A 27,527-nucleotide genomic window follows, 5' to 3' on the forward strand; every position below is an offset into this window, starting at 1 on the left:
CTTGGTTGAGTTATAATCAGCCAAACTTCATCAATGCTGTTACTTTTTCTTTTTTTTTTTTTTTTTGTACTGGAGGTGGAACCCAGAGGCTTTCTACCTCTAGGCTATACTTCCAGACCTATTTTTATATTTTACTTTGAAACAGGGTCTCACTAAGTTGCTGACAGCCTCACTAAGTAGCTGAGGCTGGCTTCGAACCTGCGCAATTCTCCTGTCTCAGCCTCCTAAGATCAGGGATTACAAGCGTGCATCACCATGCCGGCTTACTTTTTCCTCTTTTTAATACCTTTTCTCTTACACTAAAACCTGCCCTTCAGAATAAAGGTTAGTGCCCATTTAGAATTTGCATAGCTAAGTTCAAGACTCACAAAACTGTCAAAGGCAGGAATGAATTCTAATTCTCAGAGAACTCCCATTTTTAGGTGAAGTTATATACCTGAATATTTCTCCAATGCTGGGGATAGAACACTGGACTTTATGCATACTAAACATGTATTCTACCACTGAGTTACAATTGGCCCCCAAATTAGCCTCATTTTAACCAATAAGAGAAAGACGAGTTTATTGCAGAAAAGCCCTTTCCTTGTAAAATATAATGTGACTGTGTAGGTATATAAGTGTATTATGTTCACAATCTCTTGATTTAGAAAACAGAATATGAAGAGGGTTTCTATTCTATGGTCTAGAATAAAAGGATGGACATTTGTACTTGCTCTAAGAAAAAAAAATAAAAGCAATTCTTAAGCGTCTATATATTTTTCCTTTTCGTTTGCAAGGTAAAAACTGTATTTTTCTTAGCTCATGAAAAAGTGATGGGCTGCTGGGCATGGTAGTGCACACTTATAATCCCAGCATTAGGGAGGCGGAGACACCAATGCAGTTTGCAGGACAGCCTCAGCTACTTAACAAGGCCCTTTGCAACTCAGTGAGACTTTGTTTCAAAAATAAAAAAAGACAGCCGGGCATGGTGGTCCACACTTGTAATCCCCCCACCCCCACCCCCCCCACCACACTCCCCGTCGCTTGGGAGGCTGAGACAAGAGGATTGCACAGGTTCAAAGCCAGTCTCAGCTACTGAGTGAGGTTCTCAGCAACTTAGCGAGACCCTGTTTCAAATAAAATATAAAATAGGTCTGGGAATATATCCCGGAGGTAGAAAGCCTTTGGGTTCCACCCCTAGTACCACAAAATAAAGCAAGCAAGCAAGCTGGGCATGGTGGTGCACGCGTGCAATCCCTGTGCTTGGGAGGCAGAGACAGGAGGATCGCGCAGGTTCGAAGTCAGCCACGCTGGCTTAAGAGACCCTGTTTCCAAATAAAATATATAAAATAGGCCTGGGAGTGTAGCCCGGAGGTAGAAGGGCTTCCAGGAACCCCAGTACCACCAAAAAATAAATAAATAAATAAATAAATAAATAAATAAATAAATAAATAATAAAAAAGACTAAAAATTAGGGCTGGGAATGTAGATCAGAAGTACAATGCCCCTTGGGTTCCATCCCCAGTACCACGAAAGAAAGAAAGAAAAAAGGAAAGAAAGGAAGGAAGAAAGAAAGAGGGTGGGTGGCTAGTTACAAGATTCTAGAACATTCATAAAACTAGAAAAAAGCAAGATTAAACACAGAGAAACCTGGTATGATGGTGTATGCCTGTAATATCAGTACTTGAGAAGCTGAGACAGGAAGGAGGATCACAGATACAAAGTCAGTCTCAACAACTTAGCATTGCCTCTTTTCAAAAATAAAAAATATGAAACAGGGCTAAAAGTGAAGCTCAGACGTAGAACGCCCCTAGGTTCAACCCCCAGTATCAAAACAAAAACACTAACTCAAAGAGAATTGTTCAATACTACTTTGTTGTTTGTTTCCTCTAATAATTTTCCAGAAACAAAACTCTGAAAGACCAAATGTTGTAAGAGATGTCTGTATATCTGATACTCTTAAATTGCTACTTATATAAAAGAAAAACCAACCATTATTCACAAAAAGCATTACTAATCACACAGGGTAATATCAGAAATCCAAACGGACATTATATACTAAAGAACAGATTTTTGAAACCATGGTATAGAGGTTTAAAACAAGTGCTCCCTTCAAGTCTAAGAAACTGCCACATTATTAGTCTCTAAAAATCTAGCTCTTATACATTTACACTGGCTGACCTATTAAAGTCAGCAGCTCACAGATACCCTATATGTAACCTGATTATCACTGATAGCCAAGCAGAAAATTAAGCTTCAAAATGTGATCACTTAAATATAGCTTAACAATAGATATTAGAAAAATGTTTACTAGGTGTTTCTAGTATTTCTTCAGATAGTGTCACGTGTACATTTTAAAAAGAGACTGGCAACAACATCAAAAGTACACTCAATAGGCCATACTCTATTCAACCAATCCTAAGAGATGTAAATGGATGCCCCTCTAAAGTTCTCATTTAAACAGTTGCATTTCTCTAAATATCTACATCTAGAGATAAAGGATAAGCTGAACTGCTTAAGCTATTACCTCTCCCTTCAGTACTTTTGATACTTGTTTTACCCAATCTGGAATAGCATGAATAACTGAAGATATGGTTTATAACCTAGATGAACTCCTAAATATGGCTGGAGAGAAGTCATTTAAATGAAGAATAAGCTTTCAGTCTGGAGAACCTTTGAAATGTAGATTGTCATTAAGCCAAGGTATTTAGTTTCTTTTTTTCTTAAAAAAAAATTGGGACATGGCCTTCCAGTGATACAATTCCTCATTATTTCAAAAGAAGTATCTTTTATGGTATAATTTGCAAAACAGTAGACAGGAGTTATCTAGATTAGCTTAATGCATGGACCAAGTAATTCCAACACTTTTCCTACTTTATCCATGATCTTCATTTGCAAATTACCAACAAGACTATTTTGTGGACTCACAGTTTTTAATAAGCAACCTTTAACAGAACTGCACAATAAATAATTTTATTGTAAATGAAAATTCACTTATAACAGTTTACGAACATTTATGTAGTCCTACAGACTCACGCTAAAAGAAATATGCCTATTAATAGCCCAAGATCTTTTATTGACAAATTAAAAGTACACACACAAAAAAAATCTTCCCAACTTGCCTAATTTTAAGAATCACAACCCTCAAAAAGAATCATACCACCTAAAATCTCATTCAGTTGGCCCAGAGCAGAATTTAAACATTAGCACTTTAAAGTGACCCTAAGGATTTGGAAGGCTGAGACAGGATTGCTTAGTGAGGTCCTTTGCAACTCAATGAGACCCTGTTTCAAAATAAAGCATAATAACTAGGGTTGGGAGGTGTAGTTCAGAAGCAGAATGTCCCTGGGTTCCATCCCCAGTGCCACAAATATACATACATACATACATACATACATACATACATACATACATACAGTAATCTTAAAATGCAGCCATGGTTAAAAACCACTGCCTCCAAACCTACTGCTCAGCCGCGGGCCTGCAGGCCCAGCAGTGAACTGCACCGGACTTCTACTACTCCATGAGGGCGTGGAAGGGCTGCGAGGTCTGGATCAGTCCACCGGGTAGCCAGGCCACTACTGGGGCCGTCAAGAGTGGGATCGGTACTTGCAACGCGGCATGCACAGAGAAATATCGCAGAAAATAAAAATCAGATGCTTCCCCTAATCAGCAAAAACTAGGAGGAAAGGGGCAACAGGAAGTGGTCGAGCTATAGAAAGGACCCTATAGTGAAGCAACTAAGGTGACCAATCAGAGGGTCTGGAATAGGGGAGGATGGAGCCTCTTTAAAACGCAGCAGGTACATAAACAAATGTGTCAAAGTTAATCACCAAACAAGCATGGGATTGAGGGAGGGAGAGGGAATGGGATGGGGGCTGGATGAGGGCTAATTGGATGATGTGTGCTTGTATATCCTCTTAAGTCTTGTATTCCAATGTGATATATGATTACAATGCACCAATAAAAAAATTTTTTTCTTAAAAAAATTAAAAAAGAATAAAATTGAATTTCATTCCAAAAAATAAAAAATAAAATGCATGACTCCCAATTACCAATAAAAGTTTAAAAAAAAAATAACCACTGCCTCAAGTTTACCAAGTGTGAAATAGAATAGTGGCTCAGGATTCCGTAAGATTCCCAAGTAACTCTGCTTTAGCTGAGATGGATATGGGCAATAAATATTATTTGTATAAACTTCATTTTGAGTATAGTCTTTTAAATATATGTGCATATATATATCTGACTATATATACATATACATACATACATCTTATTTTTATTAACTATATTATTAGCTTCTCATCTGGTATCATTAACATGTATGGACATCATCTAGGTGAAAGGCTGTACAGAAAGTGATTACACACACAGTTCTACAACTAGACAATCTGGTTTTAATCCAAGCTCCTGCACTAACCAGTCCTCTGGCGCTGGGAAAATGCTATAGATGAAAGCTAGATGAGACCCCTGATGTAGACACAAGGAGAATTTACTTTCCTTAGGGCAAACACTTAAAAGTGAAATAAATGGGTTAAAGGCTATGTATGAATGTTAAAGCTTCAAATTGTTCCCCAGAGTGAGTACTTTACTGTAGACTGAGGGGGACAATACAACAGGCTATTACTTTGACAGTCTAAAATAAATCATGCCTCTCAATAGTCAAATATCTTTCTGATAATGGTAAATTCCTATAGTACCAGCATTTGGGACAGTAGTGGCTTAAGAATTACAGGTTCAAGGCCAGTGCACAGTAACTTTTAGCAAGATCCTGTTTCAAATAAGTCTAGGGTATAGCTCAGACTACCCTCCCCATGCAATCCCCAGTACTACAAACAAACAACAACAAAACAAATGAAAAACCAGGACTATCACTGCTATAGGGGCTCCACTGGTTAGAGATAGAATATGGAAAAATTCCACATGCCAGGTGTATTATTAGAAACAACAGGGATCTTTCTGGCAAACAACTAGGGATACTACAGCAAACCAAGGTTGCAATGCTGGGGCAAGTAATAAGCTAGCAAACTAACAGAAATTAGCAGGAAAATGATAGAATTACACAGTCACATTGGGCCTTGATAAGCTTCTACCTGGCACCATGCCAGCAATTCCAGTACTTGGGAGGCTGAGAGGAGGATCTCGGCAAATAGATTCTCATCAATCTAGTGAGACCCTGTTTCAAAAGAAAAATAAAAAATAGGGCTGGGGTTGTAGCTTGGAGGTAGAATGGCCCTGGGTTCAGTCCCCAGTACCAAAAAACCCACAAAAACCTTGAAAATATAGTTCAAAGACCTGAACATAGTTTGATTTTTTGTTTTTTCTCTTCGCTATACTGGGGGTTAAATCCAGGGGTACTCTACCACTGAGCTACCTTCCCTTCCCTTCTTATTTTGGGAGATGGTCTTGCTAAGTTGACTAGGCTGGCTTCAAACTTGAAATCCTCCTCCCTCAGCCTCTCCCATCATTGCATTATAGGTGTGTGCAGTGCTGGCTCTAAGTTAAATCTGAATCAAAAGCCAATATCTTAAAAGTATTCATCACCTAATACTTAAAATTTTACACTTGTCTCATAAATTAGCTTTCTGTCATTCAAGGGTACTAGATTTTAAGAGTAAGGATAAAAAATTTATCAAAATTAAGATGGGTGCAGAGGCTCACAACTGTAATCCCAGCTAAACTGGGAGGCTGAAGCAGGAGGAGCACAAACTCAAAATCATGAGCAATTCAGTGAGATCTGTCTCAAAACAACAACAAAAAAGGTCTGGGGATGTATTCACTGGTAGAGTTTTCCTGGGTTGAATCCCCAATACTACAAAAAATTATTTAAAAATTACATGTACATGTGGAAGGGTAAGATTATATGGTTCTCTCATACTCGGTCGTGTGTTTCTGTCAGGGCCTTCCACTACCACTGAGCCTTTTTTTTTTTTTTTTAAGGTACTGAGGATGGAATCCAGGGGCATTCTACCTCTAAGATACACCACTTTTCTTATTCTTTATTTTGAAAGAGGGTCTCAGAGTTGTAAATGGCCTGTTAGCTGATGCTGTTCTTGATCCTCCTGTCTCAGCCTCCCAAATGCTGGGATTACAAGCATGCACCACCACGCCCAACTCCAAGCTAATCTTGAACTGGTGATCCTCCTATCTCAGCCTCCCAAATAGTTGAAATTATATGCTGCCATCCATGTCTGGCTTTTTCTTAATACACTGATTGCTTATTTCATTCCTTCTTTCCTTCCTTTTGAGACTGTGTCTTACTATGTTGTCCAGGTTAGCCTAGAACTCCTGGGCTAAAGTGATCCTGCTACTATCTCAGTCTCTTGAACAGACATTGTTAATCTTGACTTCACCGCTAAAATGACCTTATCTTTTAGTAATTTTCTATTTAATTTAGAAAAAGCCTTTTACTGCCTATTAAGACAAACACTCAGTTTTTTCCATGAGAAAGAAAACTTTTTTTTTTTTTTGTAGTGCTGGCCAAACACTAGGATGGACTAGAAAAAAAGAATGAAAGTCAATGGTGCTAAGGATGCTGAAGGGTATTATGGTTTAAACAGAAAATGACCCCCCAGAGAAGCTCATGTGTTAGACAATGCAGTAGGTTTGGAGGTGGGACAAGGTAGGAGGAGGTGGACCACTGGAAGTGTGGCCTTGGGGACTTTATCTGCCCCTGGCCCACTTTCTTTCTCCTTCTAACAGCCATGAGGAGGGCGCAGCTTTTCCTGTATCATGCCCTAAAGCTCTACTTCCAAGCAGTTTCTACCTTGGAGCCAGCCAACCAAGGATTAAAACCTTTGAAACCTCTAAAGACACAAGTCAATAAACCTTTCTTCCTCTTAGCTGTGCTTGTCAAGTCTTTTGACAACAGCAACAAAAAAGCAAACTGAAACACAAACGGGTACAAGTGAAGTGGGGTCCATGGACTTTGTCCTACTTGTCTTCAACAGCCCTGACAATGTTGTTCAGAATATTTTGGAACTGTTTTGTGGGAGGAGTTTGAGAAGCTTTGGAAATGCAGACTTGAGAAGGCTGTGGGAAGAGTTTGGAAAACTTTGGAGATGCAGGCTTGAGAAGGTCTAGAATGTTGTAAGCAGATTTTAATGGGCATTTGTGGGGAGCTCAGAAGGCTAAAGGGAAAGGAATGCAAACAGTTAAGACTGTGCTCATGAGGTTTTAGAGGACAAGGATTCCATAAAGACATAGAATCAAGACCATATACGGTACATTCTGGCAAAAAACTTGTCTACATTTGTCCATGTTCTGAGACTTTCAGAGAGGCCAAATGTAAAGGTGATGGACTAATTAACCTGGTGGAGAAAACTTCAAAGCAGCAGAACATTCTGATAGTGACATGGGTATTGCTGGCAGCTTTTAGCCAGGCTGTGAGAACTAAGGGAAGAAAGCAGAGGCATGGTGGCATGCTTGTAGTCCCAACATTTGGGAGGCTGAGACCAGAGGATTGCACAGGTTCAAAGCCAGTCTCAGCTACTTAGTGAGGCCCTTTGCAACTCAGTGAGACCCTGTTTCAAAATAAAGAATAAAAAATATGGCTGGGGGTGTTGCTTGGAGATAGAATGCCCCTGGATTCCATCCCCAGTACTGTAAAAAAAAAAAAAAAAAAGAGAGAGAGAGAGAGAGAGAGAGAGAGAGAGAAAATTGCAGTTTGACCAGAAAATTGTGTGTAAAATTGGGGCCAAGGAGCTGGGCATGGTGGCACACGCTTGTAATCCCAGCATTCAGGAGGCTGAGACCTGGAGGATCGCGGTTCGTGGACAGTCTCAGCTACTTAGTGAGGCCCTCCGCAACTCAGTGAGACCTGGTTTCAAAATAAAGACTAAAGAAATAGGGCAGGGGGTGTACCTCGGAGGTAGAATGCCCCTGGGTTCCATCCCCAGACTCGAAAAAAAAAAAAAAAATTGGGGCCAACGAAAAAGGTGCAGAGACAACAAGGAATTAGCAAAACCCCACCCATTATGGGCTCAAAAGTCTAACAGTAGAAAGTTGTTTGAAAAAGTTTGTTTTGAGAGAAGTCATGGGGCACTGTGCTCGCATACAGCTTCCTAAAACGTTTTAATTGTGCTCAGCTGCCCAGGAACACAGAAGCTGCTGAAGCCTCCGTCCCAGGGGGGCCCATCTACTGCTTGAGCTAGTGGTAGACATTGGTGGTGTACACATGGTGTTGCTTCTGCAGGAAGGCAGGATGCTGGAGTTAAGGGGTTAAAGAAGGCTTCCACCCAGATTTCAAAGAAAGGCCTGGGAGGCCAGACGTGGTGTAGCTGGGTTGGAATCCCTATGGGTAGGCCCTGAAAAGCAATCTGTGAGGCTGTGAGAGTGAAACTGAAGCTATAACGGAGGCAAACAGGAATTAAAGAGATGCCAGAAATGCAGACTGTCAGCTGAGGAAGGCTGATAGCTGCAAGGCCATAGGGGTGGCTCTGCCAAACCTTTGGAGATCACATCTCACCACCATGCATCCCCAAATACCAGATGTGGAGCTACAAAATTTAATGTTTGCCCTATTGGGTTTCATTCCTACTTTGGTCCCATCTCTTCTTTCTATGCCTCTATTCCGCCTTTTTATGAATATAAATGTTTACTCTGTGCCATTGCTTGTTGGAAATATGTAGCTTTATTTTTTAAATGGGCTCACAACTAACAGTCTGCTTTAAGTTAGGTGGTATCTGCCTATAATCTCAGTACTTGAGAGGCTGAGACAAGAGGATTTCAAGTTCAAGGACAATCTCAGCAAGTAATGAGATTCTCATCAACCTAGCAAGACCCTATTTCAAAATAAAATTTAGAGCTGGCTGTGGTGGCTAACGCTTATAATCCCAGTATTTGGCAGGCTGAGACAGGAGGAGTGCACAGGTTCAAAGCTAGCCTCAGCTACTTAGTGAGGCTCTCAGAAACTTAGTGAGACCCTGTTTCCAAAAATATAAAATAGGTCTGGGAGTGTAGCCCTGAGGTAAAAAGCCCCTGGGTTTCATCTAGTACCACAAAAATAAATAATTAAAATTAAAAATAGGGCTGAGGTGTAGCTCAGAAGTAGAATGCCCCTGGGTTTAATCTTTAGTACCCCCCCCCAAAAAAAAACAGTTTGCCTTAAGTCTCAAAGGAGATTTTAGGCTTTTTTTTTTTTTTTAAAGCAATTTGGAACTGTTAAGACTAAGGACTCTTAGGTATAGACTGAATGCATTTTGTATTGTGAGATGAACATGAGCTTTTGGGGGTCAGAGGTGGAGAATAATGGTTTGGATTCAAAATGCCCCCCAGAAACACTCATATGTTAATGCTGCCAGGCTCAGAGGCAGGAAATGGCTGGAGAAGGAGATCACTGTGGGCATGGTCTTGGGACTGTATTCCTAGCCTCTACCCCACCACCAGCTTCTGGCTGCCAAGAAGTAAGAGCAGTTTTCCTCAGCCACAATGTTTCTGCCTTAAAAAGGTCTTGGAACATCTACCTTCATTCTCCTAGGATGTTATTCTAAGGACCGCCATATGAAAAAAAGTCTAGTCTACTGGAAGATGAGAGGCTATGTGGAATAGAATTGAAATATCTCAGGGGAAAGAAGCAACAAATGCCAAACATGTTAACTATCTATCTGAAAACAGCCATGTTCATGAGCAGAGGCAAAAACCTGCAGAGAAACTACCCAATGAACCCAGAGAATAATGCAAAAATCAATGTTGTAACACGATTTAGGGTGGTTTGTTGTGCATTACTAACTGATAAAACATTTAGAGAAAACACCAGGCTGTATATAGATTTAAATCAGCTTTTGGCAAAAAGGAGGATTTTTATGTTTGGGAGAAGAACAGCTTGTCTTAGCTAAATCATAAAGCACAATTATGCTGAAAGAAATATGACTATGTAAAAATTATTACTAGGAGGACGGATTGTAGTTCAGATGTAGAGCACACTTTCCTAGCGTGTTGTGAGGCCCTGGGTTCAATCCCAAGTGTTAGAGTTTGGGTTTAAAATGTCCCCCAAGCTGGACGTGGTGGCGCGTGCTTGTAATCCTCACGCTTCGGGGGTGGAGACAGGAGAATCACACAGGTTTGAAGCCAGCCGCGTTGGCTTAAGAGACCCTGTTTCCAAATAAAAAAGTGTAAAAATGTCTGGGAGTGTAGCCCAGAGGTAAAAGGGCCTCCAGGAACCTCAGTACCACAATAAATAAATAAATAAATAAATAAATAAATAAATAAATAAATAAAGTCCCCCAAAGCTAATGTGTTAGGTAATGCAGTAAAGTTGGGAGGCAGGACATGGCTGGAGAAAGTGGGTCACTGGGGGGATGGCCCTGGAGACTGTATCTATCCTTGGCGCTTCCCACACCCACCCCTATGCCCTGGCTCCTGCCATCATAAGCTGAGCATGGCTCTTCCTTCTCCACCATGCCCTAAAGTCCTTCTGCCAAGCCATTCTACCTCCACAAACTAGCTGACCATGGACTGACCTCTGACACTTCTGAAACTGCTAAAATCATGAATCCTAAATAATCTTTTTCTAAGTTGTGCTTGTTTGTCAGGTATTTTGGTCACAAAAAATGCCAAATGAAACACCCAGTACTACATGCACAATACAAACTATATTACAGAAAACATAGGAGCAAAGTACTTACCATACTACCTGGACATAGACACAGAGATGCTTAAAACATAACCTATAAACTGGGTGTGAAGGTACATACCTGTAATCTCAGTATTTGGAAGCTAAGACAAGAAAATCACCAAAGCCTGGTGTGGTGGCACCTGCTTACAATCCTAGCACCTGGGAGGCTTAGGCAAGAGGATCTGGGTTTGCAGACAGCCTCAACTACCTAGTTAGGCCCTCTGCAACTAAGTGAGACCCTGTTTCAAAAATAAAGAATAAAAAATTGGGCTGGAGGTTTAACTCAGAGGTAGAATGCCCCCTTGGGTTCAATCCCCAGCACAAAAAAAAAAAAAAAAAAAAAAAAAAAAGGAGGAGGAGGAGGAGGAGGAGAAAGAAAATCACCAGTTTAAACTCAGCCTGAGCAATAGGGGCTGGGATGTAGCTCAGTGGCAAAGCATCTGCCTTGCAGGTGCAGCACTCTGAGTTTGATCCCCAATTCCAAAATGACTAAAAAAAAAAGTCCCTCAAAATAAAAAATAAAAAGGGTTGAGGTGTAGCTTGGAGGCAGAATGTTCAGCACCAAAACAAAACAAAAACCTGCAAGTAAATTAGAGAAATAGAAAGAAATGTTTGAGTCAGACAGTAATAAGGAATCAGGGCATAAAGTGGTCAGAAACCAGTATCATTTCTGTGTGGCTTTGGCAGGTCATTAACAAGATCAGATGATGGCAGCAAAAGACAGGTGTTCCCTCTACCTAGAACATTACTGGCCCATCTCCTGTGTTAATATTCCTGGTTCCTCAGGGCAGATTTGGGTTCCCGCTCCACACACTATGAGCATTTTTACCAGGAATTACCAAACTGAATTGTATTTACCTCTCTCCCTAGCTCCAAGGTCTACAAGCTTCTAAAAGCTAGCCATATCCTATTCATCTGTAAGTCAGACATCAATACAGTGTATGGCATACATACAGTAGACAGTTTATAAATGTTCCTTTATTGAATGGTTTTGAGGAAAACTGACTAGAAAAATCTTCTAGTCCTGTCTCAGGTTAGTATGAATTTAATGAGTGAAGCAACCATGGTCTATTAAACTTAGCATTCCAAAATCTCAATAAAGCAACTGGCCTACAAGTGCTACTCAAATTTAAGTCAATAAATCTTTAAAAAAAAAAAAAAAAAAAGCCGGGCATGGTGGTCCATACTTGTAATCCCAGTACTTGGGAGGCTAAGAAAGGAGCATCACAGATTCAAAGATAGCCTTGGCAATGTAGCAAGGCTCTCCGAAATCTAGTGAGACCCTGTTTCCAAAAATGGAAAGAAAATTGGGTTAGGAGCGTAGCTTGAAGGTAGAATGTGTTTATGTGTTTAGGTTCAAATTCCCAGCACCAAAAAAAAAAAAAAAAAAAAAAAGAACAGAAGTCTTGCTGGGCATGGTGGCGCACACTTGTAATCCCAGCATTCAGGAGGCTGAGACCAGAGGATCGCAGTTCGTGGACAGCCTCAACTACTTAGCGAGGCCCTCTGCAACTCAGTGAGACCCGGTTTCAAAATAAAAAATAAAAAATAGGGCAGGGGCTGTAGTTTGGAGGTCGAATACCCCTGGGTTCCATCCCCAGACCTGCAAAAAAAAAAAAAAAAAATAGGTCTTGAGAGAAGAAAACTTGGCAAACAGATGGCAGATAAAAATCATACACTGAAAGCCAGGCGTAGTGGCGCACGCTTGTAATCCCAGTACTTGGGAAGCTGAGACAGGAGGATTGCACAGGTTCAAAGCCACCCTCAGCTACTTAGGCTCTCAGCAATTTAGTGAAACCCTATTTCCAAATAAAATATAAAATACGTCTGGGAAGCCGGGCATGGTGGCGCATGCTTGTAATCCCTGCGCTTGGGAGGCTAAGACAGAAGGATCGCACGGGTTCAAAGCCAGTCTCAGCTACTTAGTGAGGCTCTAGGCAACTCAGTGAGACCCTGTTTCCAAATAAAATATACAAAAGGTCTAGGAGTATAGCCCAGAGGTAGGAAGCCTCTGGGTTCCACCCCCAGTACCACCAAAATAATAATAATAATAATAATAATAATAATAAGAAGAAGAAGAAGAAGAAGAAGAAGAAGTAGTAGTAGTAGTAGTAGTAGTAGTAGTAGTCGAAGAAGAAGAAGAAGAAGTAGTAGTAGTAGTAGTAGTAGTCGTCGTAGTCTGGGAGTATATCCCAGAGGTAGAAAGCCCCTGGGTTCCATCTCAGTCCCCCCCTCAAAATCATACACTGATGTTTAAGTAAAATAAAACAACAACTACAATTCTAATTCAACCCTATTAATATCATCTGCCCTGCTGGGTGTGGTGGCACATACCTATAATCCCAGTACTTGAAGTGCTGAGACAGGAGGATTATAGATTCAAGACCAATCAATAACCTCAGCAACTTAGTAAGACCCTATTTCCAAAACAAAAATAAAATAAAATGGGCTTGGGCTACAGCTCAAAAGTAGACTACACCTGGGTTCAATCCCCAGTACCACCGCCACCAAAAAAAATCATCTGAACTTTAAAACTATGGTAAGAATTCTATCAATTTACTATAATGTCTCATTTAGAATTAATGTTAATTTCTCAATTTTCAACTAAACTTCTTTCTAAAATTCAGACATATTATCTAGATCAACTGTTCAACTAATTCCAATTTAAAGAATTTATTTATTTTTTACAGTATCGGGGACCGAACTCAGGGGCATTCTACCTCAGCTACACCCCTAACCCTATTTTTCTTTCATTCTTTATTTTGAAACAGGATCTAAATTACAAAGGGCCTCACTAAGTAGCTGAGGCTGGCCTCAAACCTGTGATCTTCCTGTCTCAGACTCCCAAGTACTGGGATTACAAGCATGCGCCACTACGCCAGCATAAAAGTATTTATATAGCATATGTAGTCATATCAATGACTTAAAATCATTAATGGCAGACTGCCATATTCTACAGAAGGTTAACACATAGGAACAAAAAACAGTAAGTGGTGATAGGTATAAGAAAGTCTGGCTCAACGTGGCGGCGCATGCTTGTAATCTCAGTACTTGAGGCTGAGACAGGAGAATCGCAGGTTCACCACCAGCCTCAGCTACTTAGTGAGCTGCCCCTCCCCTGAACTTAGTGAGATCTTGTTTCAAAATAAAGAATAAAAATTAGGCTGGAGTTGTAGCTCAGAGGTAGAATGCCTCTGGGTTTAATCCCTAGTACTGCAAGAAAGAAAGAAAGAAAGAAAGAAAGAAAGAAAGAAAGAAAGAAAGAAAGAAAGAAAGAAAGAAAGAAAGAAAGAAAGAAAGAAAGAAGGAAGGAAGGAAGGAAGGAAGGAAGGAAGGAAGGAAAGAAAGAAAAGAGAAAGAAAGAGAGAGAAGGAAAAAAGGAAACGAAAAGAAAAAGAAACTTTGGACAGGAATAATGGTGCATGCCTATTCTTCCAGTACTTGGGAGACTAGGACAGGAGGATTGCAGGTTTCTGGCCTGCCTTTTTAAAGTAAAAAATGAAATGAAATAAGGCTGGGTGTGTAGCTCAGAGGTAGAATGTCGCTAGGTTCAATCCCTAGTATCACAAACAAAATAAAAATTAATTCTGGGCTAGAAAATACCTAAATAATGATCCTACCTAGAAGTAATGAATCAGTTTTATCAGGTATCATTTCCATTTTTACCACTTGTTTGCTGACTGACCCTAAACCACCATGAACCAGCTGCTTACTAGTTTTATTAGTATCAATTTTCTTTACATGGTCATTCAAAGGTGTTATAAAGGCTTCAAGTGAGAAAATAAGCTTTATGAACTGAAAATCCTGTGGTTGGCCTTAATATAAATAGCAGAATAAAACAACGTTCAAGTAAAAACTGGTGCTCTAGAAGAAAGGAACAGTGCCTAATATTTTATTCACACCCTACAACAGGGTTATGCATTAAGATCTTGTTTTAGTTATTTATTTTTGCAGTGCTGGGTATCAAACCCAGCACCTTATACATGCTAGGCAAGTACTATACTACTGAGCCACACCCCTAGCCAAGATACTATTAATATTTAATGAATGTATAAGATTAAAAAGTGCAGAGCCGGGCGTGGTGGCGTACGCTTGTAATCCCAGCATTTGGGAGGCTGAGACCTGGAGGATCGCGGTTCGCGGACAGCCTCATCTACTTAGTAAGGCCCTCTGCAACTCAGTGAGACCTGGTTTCAAAATAAAGAATAAAAAATAGGACAAGGGGTGTAGCTCGGAGGTCAAATGCCCCTGGGTTCCATCCCCAGACCCGCAAAAAAAAAAAAAAAAAGTGCATAGTGTTCTATTTAGCTATCATTTCCTAAATCATTTACTATTTTCTTAAGCTGAATTTTTTCTCACAGCCACATAGTTTTGATATTAGATTCTCTAAATGCCTCTGACTTCCATGACAGTAGTTCCCCATCATCCTTGGAGGATATGTTCCAAGATCCCCAGTGGATACTGGAAACTGCAGGCACATTAAACTGATTAACAATGATAGCCAATAATAAACTAAAACAATTATAACAATAAACAGTAACAAAAGTTACATGATCTTGATCTCTCTCAAAATCTTTCTTTTTTTGTGTGGTATTAGAGATTGAACCCAGGGGCATTCTATCTCTGAGCTATACCACCAGGATGATTTTTTATTTTTTATTTTGAAACGGGGCCTAAGTTGCAGAAGGCCTCTCAAATTGCCGAGGCTGGCCGAGAACCTGTGCGATCCTCCTGTCTCAGCCTCCCAAATAGTGGGATTATGTGCCACCACATCCTGCTCTCTCAAAAACCTTACTGTACTACACTCACCCTTCTTGGCAAATGCATGTAATTCAAACCACAGAAAGTGTAACAGATGGATAGAGTTACTACTGCATTTTTTTTCTTTTGTTGTTATGGTATTGCAGCTTAAATCCAGTGGTGCTACTCTACACTGACCTACATCCCTTTTGATCAGGGTCTTGCTAAATTTTACAGGCTGGCTTCAAAAGTGGAATACTTGTCTCAACCTTCCAAGTACTGGGATTATAGAGGCACACCATTATGCCCAGCTTATGCTTTTTCATAAAGGTCTGGATAGTAAATATTTTAGGCTGTTGCAGCTACTCAATTGTCTTTGCAGTATAAAAGGGTCATAGATAAACCATCCCAAGGAGGAACCAGTCAGAGAAAATACGGGTTCAATCCCCAATATAGAAAGAGGAGGAAGGGAAGGGGGAAGGAATGGAGAATAGGAGGAACAGAAGAAAGAAAAGAGGGAGAGGAGTAAAGAGGGGTAGGGAAGGGGAAAGAGAAAGAATTCTCTTCCATTATAGGTCAATGGTAGCATGTACAAGACCCTGGGGCTTAATCCTCAGCACAAGATGTATTATTTCAGTTATGTAGTACAGGAAAATCTTTGAGTATAAATTTAAGCACTGACCCTCCAATACATACATGTATGCCTAACCAAAAATATTTTTCTCTTCCTGTTTTCACTGTAAGATAACCAATAAAGTCATGGCAAGAGAGAGATGAGATACTGATAATTAGACGCAGAAAGAGAGCTTTGATACTTTTGTTTCTAAATATGGATTACAATTTCCAAGTTTACTATGTAAGAGGGAAGCTGTCCCACAAGGAAAGGACTAGAAACAAACAAAACTCTAAAACAAACAAACAAGCTTAGGTGGCAGAGGCTGAAGAAATTTAAAGAAAGCCAGGAAAACAGAGATGCTACATCAGTAAAAAATTAAAAAATTCAAGCACGCTTGTAATCCCAGGATTTGGGAGGCTGAGACAGGAGGATTACACAGGTTTAAAACCAGCCTCAGATACTTGGTGAGGCTCTCAGCAACTTAATGAGACCCTGTTTCCAAATAAAATATAAAAACAAATAGGTCAGCTGGGCGTGATGGCGCACGCTTGTAATCCCAGCATTCGGGAGGCCGAGACCTGAGGATCATGGTTCCCGGACAGCCTCAGCTAATTAGTGAGGCCCTCTGCAACTCAGTGAGTCCGGGTTTCATAATAAAGAATAAGAAAAAATAGGGCGGGGGGTGGGGTGTAGCTCGGAGGTTGAATGCCCCTGCCCCTGGGTTCCACCCTCAGACCTGCAAAAAAAAAAAAAAAAAAAAAAAAAAACAACCGTCTGGGAGTGTAGCCTGGGGGTAAAAAGCCCCTGGGTTCCATCTCCTGCACCACAAAAATAAATAAATAAATAAATAAATAAATAAATAAATAAATAAATAAATAATTCAGAGGCACCTAGAAAGCCGGGCGTGGTGGCGCACTCTTGTAATCCCAGCATTTGAGAGGCTGAGACAGGAGGATCACGATTCACAGACAGCCTCAGCTACTTGGTAAGGCCCTCTGCAACTCAGTGTTTCAAAATAAAGAATAAAAAATGGGGCTGGAGGTGTAGCTCAAAGCAGAATGCCCCTGAGTTCCATCCCCAGTACCACAGGGGGGAAAAATAAAATTCAGAGACTCCCAGACCTAGTGGTACAAGCCTGTAATTTCAGTGCTTGGGAGGCTGAGACAAGAGGATTGAAAGTTCAAGGACAGCCTCAGCAATATTCTCAGCAACCTAGCAAGACACTGTTTCAAAATAAAAATAAGTCAGGTATGGAGGTACAATCCTGTAAAATTCTAGTAGTTGGGAGGCTGAAAGGAGGATTGCAAGTTTGAGGAAAGCTTCAGCTACTTAGTGAGTCCTCCACAACTTAGTGAACCATTTCAAAATAAAAAAATAGGGCCGGGGATATAGCTTGGAGGTATAATGTTCCTGGGTTCAATCCCCAGGATCAATTAAGAAAAAAAAATTCAGAATAAAGAACTAGAAAGTGACCATTCTAATACTGCTGGGTATAAAGTAATTTTACAAAAATTCTTAGGTCTTACTTTTTGGCAGTGCTGAGGACTGAACCCAGAGACTTGAATAACCCAGGCAAGCATTCTACCTCTGAACTATATCCTCAGCCCTTTTTATTTTTTATTCTGATAAAGTCTCACTAAGTTGACAGACTAGCTTTATACCATGCCTAGCCTGCCATAGCTATAAACAGCCACTGAAGACAAAAAATTAATCATCTATTTTTAGTACCTCTAAGTCCATGGTATACTCTTATCATATATACCAAGGCTTCATGCTCTACCTTTTTCTCTACTTATCGAAATTCTCAGAAACTTGGTGTGGTAATGCACGCCTATCATCCAGTACTTGGAAGGGTGAGACAGAAGGGTTCCAGGCCAACTTCAGCAACTTAAGGAGCCCCCGCTTCAAAATAGAAAAGGGCTGAGGGTGTAACTTGGAAGTAGAATGCCCCTGGGTTCAATCCCCAGTACCAAGAAAAAAATTAATATTTAAGAAAGGATCAAACTCATTCATACTTAAAATCAAAACAAATGACAGATCGATTTCTTGCAAGTCAAATAAATCTGCTCTAAACTTAAATTTCAGTCATCAGAATAAATGGGAAGAATAGAAGATCAAAGTGTAACTAAAGCCATATCCTGGACACCAATCCCAATTATGTGTTTGCTACTATGGCAAGAAACAGTATCTGTTCTTATTTACATACTTTTCCAGTTATGTTCAATTTCCTCTGTAGCTACATATGTGGAACAGCAATGATACAACTTCTAGGGTAGTGTCCTTCAAGTGCAAGAATATGTCTTCCCCTCAGCCAGAATGTGAATATGACATTAAGTGCTCATAATCAAACCATGACACCAGTATTGAACTGTGCCTCAGGCTCTCCTTGTGAAAAATAAATCAATAAATAGCCTCCTAGTTTGAGGTCTCAGTGAGAATAGTTCAAACTCTATCCTAATTGATAATTCTCTTTTCTGGTAAACTATAGTAAATGTCATTTACTAACATGTTCAAATTTATAGGTTCTAAGTTAAATAATTCTTTAAAGAAGTAGATGCCGGGCGTGGTGGCGCACGCTTGTAATCCCCGCGCTTGGGAGGCAGAGACAGGAGGATTGCGCAGGTTCGAAGCCAGCCATGCTGGCGTAAGAGACCCTGTTTCAAAAATATAAAATAGGTCTGGGAGTGTAGCCCGGAGGAAGAAGGGCTTCCAGGAACCCCAGTACCACCAAAAAAAAAAAAAAAAGAAGTAGAAGCTGGGCATGGTAGTGCATGCCTGTATTCCTAGTGCTCAGCAACCTAGGGAGATCCTGTTTCAAAATAAAAAAATAAAAAGGGCTAGGGCTACAGCTCAAAGGCAAAACACCCCAGGTTCAATCACCAGCAACATACACACACACACACACATACAAATAAGTTTTTGTTTTTTGAAAAAGTATTACTTTGGCTGAAAGCTTTAAGTTTTTTATTTATTTATTTTATTTTTTTTGGGGGGGTGTGGTACTGGGGATGTAACCCAGGGGCATTCTACCTCCTAGCTACACCGTCAGCCCTATTTTTTATTCTTTATTTTGAAACAGGGTCTTACTGAATTGCAAAGGGCCTCATTAAGTAGCTGAGGCTGTCTGCGAACTGAGATCCTCCTGTTTTAATTATCTAACTAAGGGGTCAAATCAGTAAATAGCAGTCCCAAGATGTTTTGGACACCATCTTTATTATCTGATGCTTAAAAATTTGCTGGCTGTAGCTGGGCGTGGTGGCACATGCTTGTAATCCCAGCATTTGGGGGGCTGAGACCGGAGGATCGCAGTTCGCAGACAGCCTCAGCTACTTAGTGAGGCCCTCTAAAACGTAGTGAGACCCTGTTTCAAAAATAAGAAATGAAAAACAGGGCAGGGGGGTGTAGCTCGGAGGTCAAATGCCCCTGGGTTCCATCCCTAGACCCGCAAAAAAATAAATAAAAATTTAAAAAAAATTGCTGGCTCTGCTTATATGAAAGCATCACAATATGGTACAAACATCAAAGTATAGTTATACAGTCCAGTAACTTTTTTATGGGGGGGAGGGGGAAAATGTGATTGCAGGAAAGGAAAACCTGTGAATTACCAGGATAACTTTAAAGAAAAAAAATTTTTTTTACAGTACTAGGGATGAAATCCAGGGGCATACTACCTCCAAGCAACACCCCCAGCCCTATTCTTTAGTCTTTATTTTTTGAAACAGGGTCTCACTGAGTTGCTAAGGGCCTCACTAAGTACCAGAGGCTGTCCATGAACCATGATCCTCCTGTCTCAGCCTCCCAAATGCTGGGATTACAAGTGTGCGCCACCACACCCGGCTAGAATAACATTTTTAAATGTTATTATTTTGGACTTTCCTCTTTAAAAGTATACAGGATGGCTATAATTGTAAAATACGATAATTCCTTTCATAAAGGGATATGTATTGGTCTTTTCTTGACTTCTGGCTTACTTTTTTTTTTTTTTTTTTTTTTTTTTTTTTTTTTTTTTAGTACTGGGGATAGAACCCAAAAGCTTTCTACCATCAGGCTACATTCCCAGACCTATTTTTATTTGGAAATAGGCTCTCACTAAGTTCCTGAGAGCCTCACTAAGTAGCTGAGGTTGGCTTCAAACCTGTGCAATCCTCCTGTCTCAGCCTCCAAGTCCTGGGATTACATGCATACCCCATCACACCCGGCTCTAGCTTACTTTCATAATTTCATAGGAATACAGATGTGAATGTTTCAAGAAACAGGCAAAAAGATGTGGCTTAGGCCAGGCGTGGTGGCACACACTTGTAATCCCAGTACTTGAGAGGCTGAGAAAGGAGGATCACTGGTTTGTGACTAGCCCCAGTAACTTGTGAGGCCCTCTGCAACTTAGTGAGACTCTGCTTCAAAATAAAGGATATAAAAATAGGGCTGGAGGTGTCCCTTGGAGGTAGAATGCCCTAGGGTTCCATCCCCAGTACAAAAGAGGGGGGAGGGAGATGGAGATGTGTCAGATTAGAACAAAATCTTCATTGCAAACATGATTCCACTTGATGCAGAGCCTGTAAAAATCAGTAGTAGTTGACAGCAAACTATGTATCAAACAACATCTTATGGTCAACTAACAGCTACAGATTCTGCAAATGTTCTCTGGCATAGAAATGACTCAATTCTCGCCAGGCGTGGTGGCGCACGCTTGTAATCCCCACGCTTGGGAGGCGGAGACAGGAGGATCGTGCTGGTTCGGAGCCAGCCTCGCTGGCTTAAGAGACCCTGTTTCCAAATAAAAGGTATAAAATAGGTCTGGGAGTGTAGCCCGGAGGTAGAAGGGCTTCCAGAAACCCCAATACCACCAAAAAAAAAAAAAAAAGAAAAAAAAAAAAAGAAACGACTCAATTCTTAAAGCTTGAAGAGGAAGCAAACACCTCTAATCCTAACCACTCAGGAGAATGAGGCAGGAATATAAAAAATTTGAGGTCAGACTCAGCAACTTACTGAAACCTTGCCTCAAAATAAAAAAGAGCCAGCATACACTTGTAATCCCAATGTTTGGGAGGCTGAGATAGGAGGATCTCAGGTCCACAGCCAGCCTCTGCTTAGTGAGGCACTCTGCAACTCAGTGAGATACTGCTTCAAAATAAAGAATTATAACATAGGATGGGGGTGTTGCTTGGAGGTAAAATGCCCCTGGGTTCAACCCCCAGTACCACACAAAAAATAAACAAATAAAATAAAAATGACTGCAGGTATAGTTTAATGTAGAGCACTTGCCTCTAGAGTATGAAGACCCTTAGTTCAATCCCCAGTATCACATACATGAGGCTTCATTCTTTAGAATACTATTTTGGCCCTTTATGAGCCCTAAAAAATAAGACTAAAAATTGAAAGTCAGAGCTGGGTGTGGTGGCACACGTTTATAATCCCAGTACTTGGGAGGCTGAGACAGGAGCATCTTGGGTTCAAGGCAATGCCCCTGGGTTCTGCATAAAAGAAAAAAGAAAAAAAGAAGAAGAAAAAAAAGAAGCTGGGCACGATGGAGGTGCATGCCTTTAATCCTAATATTTGGGAGGCTGAAACAGAAGGATCACAGCCTCAGTAACTTAGTGAGATCTTGTTTCAAAGTTCAAAATTTAAAAGTACTGAGAGACCCTGGCGTGGCGGCGCACACTTGTAATCCCAGTACTTGGGAGGCTGAGACAGGAGCATTGCACAGGTTCAAAGCCAGCCTCAGCTACTTAGTGAGACTCTCAGCAACTTAGTGAGACCCTGTTTTCAAATAAAATAGAAAATGGGTCTGGGAGTGTAGCCCGAAGGTAGAAATCCTGGGTTCCATCCCCAGCACCATCAAAAAAAAAAAAAAAAAAAAAAAAGTACTGAGGGTTGAATCCCAGTACCACAAGTAACAACAACAAAAGACTACAAATTAGTATTTATCTCTCAGCTTCCAATATGGTTAGCAATGATTCCCAATATAGAATTAGATGACTGATACAGAGAAAAATAACCTATATGAACTTAGAATAGCAAACACTACCAAGATGCTACGACTTTTACTGATCATCTTATCAAAATTTTTATTAGCCAACATTACTATTTATTTAGTATCTCCTTCCCTTCCTTCCTTGTACTGGGCACTTCACTCTCCTTTTTTTTTTTTTTTTTTTTTTTTTTTTTTTTTTTGGTGCTGGTACTAGGGATTGAACTCAAGGACATTCTACCTCTGGGCTATATCCCCAGCCCAATTTTTTTTTTTTTTTTTGAAACAGGATCTTGCTAGGTTGATAAGAGTCTCACTACTTGCTGAGACTGTCCTCAAACTACAATCCCCCTTTCTCAGCCTCCCAAGTACTGGAATTACAGGCGTGTACCACTATGCCTGGTCCCCTTTTTTATTTATTTTGAGACAGTCTTGCAAAATTGCTAAGATTGGCCTCCAACTGACTTGACTTTCTTCCTTTTTCTTTCTTTCTTTTTTTTTTTTTTTTTTTTTGGTGGCATAGGGGATTGGGGTGCTTTATTATTACATCCCTGCTCATCTCCATTTATGCATTGGGGATTGAACCCAAATTCTACCTCCTAGGTACAACCCCAGCCTAAGATGTTTTACTTTTTTTTTTTTTTTATACTAGTGTTTAACCCAGGGGCATTCTACATTCTATCTCCAAGCTATACCTGGCCCTATTTTTTATTTGGAAATAGGATCTCACTAAGTTGTGGAGGGCCTAAGTATCTGAGGCTGGCCGCAAACCTGGACTCCTCCTGTTTTAGCCTCGGAATTACAGGTATGCAACCACCATGCCTGACTTTTTTTTTTTTTTTTACTTTGAAAGAAGGCCTCGCTAAATTGCTGAGGCTGGCTTCCAACCTGCAATCCTCCTATTTCTACTTCCCAAGTTATTAGGGTTACAGGTGTATACCACCATGCTTGGCTCCCCTGCCCCTTTTTATTTTGAAACAGAAATTCAATGAATTGCCCAGGCTAGCCTTACAATCTTCCTGTTTCTACCTTTCAAATGGCTGGGTTTATAGGCATGCACCACCACATCTGGCCCAAAGTAAATTTGACAAGAATATCTAACAATTTTAATAACAAAATTGTGTATAAACACACAAAAAATAAAATCACTAGCCTTTAATTTAGAATATACTTATATTTAGAAAGAGTTGGTCTTTGAGTGCACATAATTTGTCAGTCACTGTGTTAAAGGGACTTATGTGCCTTTTCTCATTTCCTATGAGGTAGGGACTACTCCTAGTATACCTATTTCAAAGAAAGTTGAGCTTTGATTCTGTACCTTGCCCTGACAGTAAATGAAATCTATTCTTTGAACCCAGGACTATCTCAAAGCTTAAGAAAGATCTTTACCTCCACTCGTGCTTGAAGCAGTTGTCATCAGGTAAGATAAATTTTTATTAATTTTAAATCCCCAGAAAATTTAAATTATACCACAAACTTCATAAACAATGACTGAATTTCCCTTTCAGCCTTCTCTTTAATATGCCAAAATAATTCTAGACCCTAAGCTTTCCAATCCTTTAATCATTTATGGTACTCTCTGCTGTACCTACCCATTAGAACAATTTAAAAAAACATTAACACAGTGCCAATTATTTTCAAAAGCCCAGAGATACTAATCAAGTGATCCTAATAGTCTTAAACACTATTCTCAAACCAAAAAAGATAAGTGGAGATTGGGAAACTTGCATTCTAAAGTGCCACCATCCAGATAAAATTACCCTGTGAATTAGAGTAATTTCAATCAGATCCTGTAAAATTGAACATTTTTCTTAAGACTAGAATTAGAATAACTGTAAGATAACTCAAGGACCCAAACTCTAAAGAATAAAATGGTTTTCCACATGGCAAATTCAACAGCAAAAGGCAGGCAGCAGGGGCTAGGGAGAACAGCAACAGTTTAGAAAAGGAGCGATAAATAAAATTATAAAACGATTAACCTATTCATCTCGTGGTCATTTTACCTTAAAGCAAAACTGTAATTACTCTCAAAAATCATAAGCTGCTTAAATATGGCCCAATGTCTTACTGGATGGAGTCCTAAATAATAACTTAACATGCTTTATACAAAGAAACTCCAACATATTATAAACATTAAAAACTCAATTATATTTTGCTACTGGGCACACAGTCATAAATGCAATAAACTGGTTTATATAAAAATAAAAGCCAGCATAGTATATAATTTGTTAATTCCCTATCTCACTAACCACTCTTAAAAAAGACTGTTTTCTATACTATGCAAGTGACCACACTATAAACAATTTGTACATAAGTTGCACATCAACTATATTTGGTAATAAGGTATCAGACGTATGAAAAATGAAGAGAGCCGGGTGTCACACTTGTAATCCCAGCATTCGGGAGGCTGAGACCTGGAGGAACGCGGTTTGCGGACAGCCTCAGCTACTTAGTGAGGCCCTTTGCAACTCAGTGAGACCTGGTTTCAAAGTAAAGTAAAAAATAGGGCAGTAGGTGTAGTTCAGAGGTCGAATGACCCTGGGTTCCATCCCCAGTACTGCAAAGGAAAAAAAAAAAAGGGAGGGAGAGGAATGAATTGTATTAGAATCCATTTAATAATACACTTAGCAAGATAAACACAAAGTTATTAAGTAGAGGAAGTGTAGGCAAGAGAGTCCAACTCAATTGTATGACAGGAAGTATTGGCCCTGGAAGTTTAGAAACAGGAGTACCAAGTTTTGTTTAAGCACAAGAAAAAGGAAAATGTGTTGATGAGTAAAGGCAAAGGAGGAAGTTCCTTTTACTGAACTGCTATATATCAGATACAATTTAAACTAATTTCAGCCAGGCGTGGTGACACATGTTTATAATCTCCCCTGCTTGGGAGGCTGAGACAGGAGGATAACACAGGTTGGAAGCCAGCCTCAGCTCAAAGAGTGAAGCTCTCAGCAACTTAGCTAAACCCTGTTTCCAAATAAAGAATAAAATAGGTCTGAGAGTATAGCCCAGAGGTAGAAAAGCCCCGGGGTTCCACCCCCAGTACCACTAAATAAATAAATAAACTAATTTCAAGTTTAAAAAAGTGGGTGTGGTAGTACACCCACATAATCTCAGTACTTCAGAGGCTGAGACAAAGGTTCAAGGCCAGCCTCAGCAACACAGTGAGACTCAGCAACCTAGCAAGAACCTGTTTCAAACAAAAAATAAAAAAGGGTTAGGGGACTGAGCAATATGATACACACTTGTAATCTAATCCCAGTATTTAGAAGGCCGAGACAGGCAAATTGCAGAATTCAGCAACTTAGTGTGGCCCTTGGCAATTTAGTGAGACCCTGTTTTAAAATAAAAAATAAAATAGGAATGAAGGTGTAGGTAGGAGACAGAATGGCCCTAGGTTCCATCCCTAGCACACACAAACTAAAAAAGGCAGTGGGGGTAGCTCAGAGGTATACCCCTTGGTTCAATCCCCAGTATCACACATGCAAAAAAAAATGTAAAAAACAAAAAAACTTCACTTTTCCCTAGGTTTTTGTGAGAATACCTCTCTGAAGCTTTTTTTTTTTTTTTTTTTTAAACAGGATCTTGCTAAATTCATGAGGCTGGGCTTGAATCTGTGATCCCAGGCTACTCCCACCCCAAGTACTGAGGTTACAGGTGTTTGGCACTATGGCTTGACAGTTTCATATTTTAAACTAAAGTTTGAAGATTAACTTTTTTCAGCTACACATTAAGAATCATTTTTTAAAGAGTCTAAGTTTCATAACAACATGAATAAACTAACACTATTCAACTGTATATTTAAAACTGGTTAAGGCCAGGTGTGTACAGGCTCATGCCTGTAAATCCCAGTACTTGGGAGGCTGAGACAGGAGGATGGATGGCAGGTTTGCGGACAGCCTCAGCAACTTAGTGAGACCCTGTTTCAAATAAAATATAGAGTGTAGCTCACAGGTGGAATATCCCTGGGTTCAATACTCAGTACAAACAAAAAAACTGGTTAGTATGGTAGATTTTATGTTGTGTTTTTACCACACACAAAAAAATGTATAATTTAATAAGAAATAACTCCACTGAAATGTTAATAGTAACTTATGTAAATTTTGTTTACTCTAAAACCAAAATCATTTCACGCTTAATTTTGAATAATTTGTTATTGTCTAGCAGCTGAATTACCTTAAAGTCATTAATTTTTAAATATACTTTCATACATGGACAGTATCTTTAACCCTGAACTAGAGTGAAAGAAAGTGAAGCATTACTTTCAATTAGCATTTCTTCATTCAAATCATCTGAATTACTTATTGCCAACAAGTACTAGTTATATTATAACTGTGTTTCTACTTCAGCTGATTCCTTCCATCAATGAAGCACAAATCTCAAAATTAAGAGCAAGATCCCTAAATGAAAAGGCTTATTTTTTTTTTAAAGCAGTTGTAGTTTTGGATAATGAGGTAGGCGACATTCCTCACACCTCGGCCTTAAGCAGGATGACAGCCAAGAATTCTGGGGTCAACCATTGCCAACCATCGTTCACACCTGCCTCAGCCCTATTAAAAATGCCAGGCTTTTGCGAACTCCCAACAAGTTCTGCTTGGGAGTGTGTACAACCTAGGTTATCTGGCAGCTTGGGGGAAGGCCTGAACAAACCAGCTTGGCCTGGCAACCTCTGGGAAGTCTCCAGGAAGAGGAAAGGCTGCAACTTTGCACAAACCCCCTTTCTCGGTCACATCTCACTCCCTTCCTGGGGAAGGACTGTGTTCTCGAAAGATCTCTCGTCCAACTCAAATGTCATTCCCAGATCAGCTGCTGGAGGGCCAGGGGCGCGCCACCCACGCCCTCTCCCTGGAGCACCTTCTCCTCGAGCCCGCAGTCGAGCCCACCTCGAGGGGCCCCGGCCCACGGGCGGCCTGCCCACGGCGCGGCCCGCGGGGGTCACGGCCCGGCGGCGGCGGCCACCCCGGCAGCTCGGCGCCAGCCGCGGGCGAGGGTCTCCGGGCGGAAGGGAAAGACGGTCTCACCTTGACCCTGATCTCGTAGGTGGTAAAGCGGCCCCGGCCGACCCCCACCGTCTGCGGGTTGCTCACGTCTATCTCGAGGAAGTTGCTGGGCGGCCCGTAGGCGTCGTTCAGGTTCTGCGGCTTGGTGATCAGCCGCCGGGTGTCCGCCACGGTCTCCGCCATTTCGCTGTCGCCGCCGCGGGCTCCCTCCGCCCCCTCCGCGCTCCGCCGCCGCCGCCGCTGCCGCCCGCCGCGGGGACACGGGGTTCGCGCGCCGCGGTCACGAAGCGAACGAGCACGTAGGGCGGGCGCCGCCTCCGCGCGCCAGGCCCCGCCCCGCGCCCGCGGGCTTCCGCCTCGGTGTCGCGGGCAGAGCCAGCTGCCGCGCCGGATCGCCGCGCCCCCGCCCCGAGGCCTGCGGGTGGGGGCTGCGCAGGAGCGAGGTCACGCGACCGCCCGCCAGCCGGCGCCCGCCGCACTACAGCGCCCACAATGCACCGCGGCGCCGCCGCCGGGGAGGCCGCGGTGCTGCAGGACCTAGCGCCCGGGGGCGGGCGCTTCCGGTTTCGCGGTGCGCGCCGGGGTTCCGACCCCGGCTGGGAGCCGGAAGAT

At 41.1% G+C, this 27,527-nt stretch overlaps 1 protein-coding gene across 4 annotated transcripts in view; it reads right to left on the bottom strand.

Annotated features, from left to right (window-relative positions):
• Positions 1–27,172, bottom strand: part of SNX3 (sorting nexin 3) — a gene marked incomplete at its 3' end in the record, with an annotated part of 50,832 nt that extends 23,660 nt beyond the window's left edge. For 3 of the 4 annotated variants that reach the window (XM_080700285.1, XM_080700283.1, XM_080700286.1), the window contains exon 1: positions 26,937–27,172. In XM_080700285.1, the coding sequence (XP_080556411.1) occupies positions 26,937–27,098 (162 nt within the window). In that variant the 5' untranslated portion in view covers positions 27,099–27,172. The remainder of the gene's footprint in view (positions 1–26,936) is intronic. The other variant, XM_080700284.1, reaches the window with a different exon arrangement.
• Positions 27,173–27,527: the final 355 nt, after the last annotated feature.

This window comes from Muscardinus avellanarius (assembly GCF_963383645.1).
Source record: "Muscardinus avellanarius genome assembly, chromosome: 8".
Classification (NCBI taxonomy): Eukaryota; Metazoa; Chordata; class Mammalia; order Rodentia; family Gliridae; genus Muscardinus; species Muscardinus avellanarius.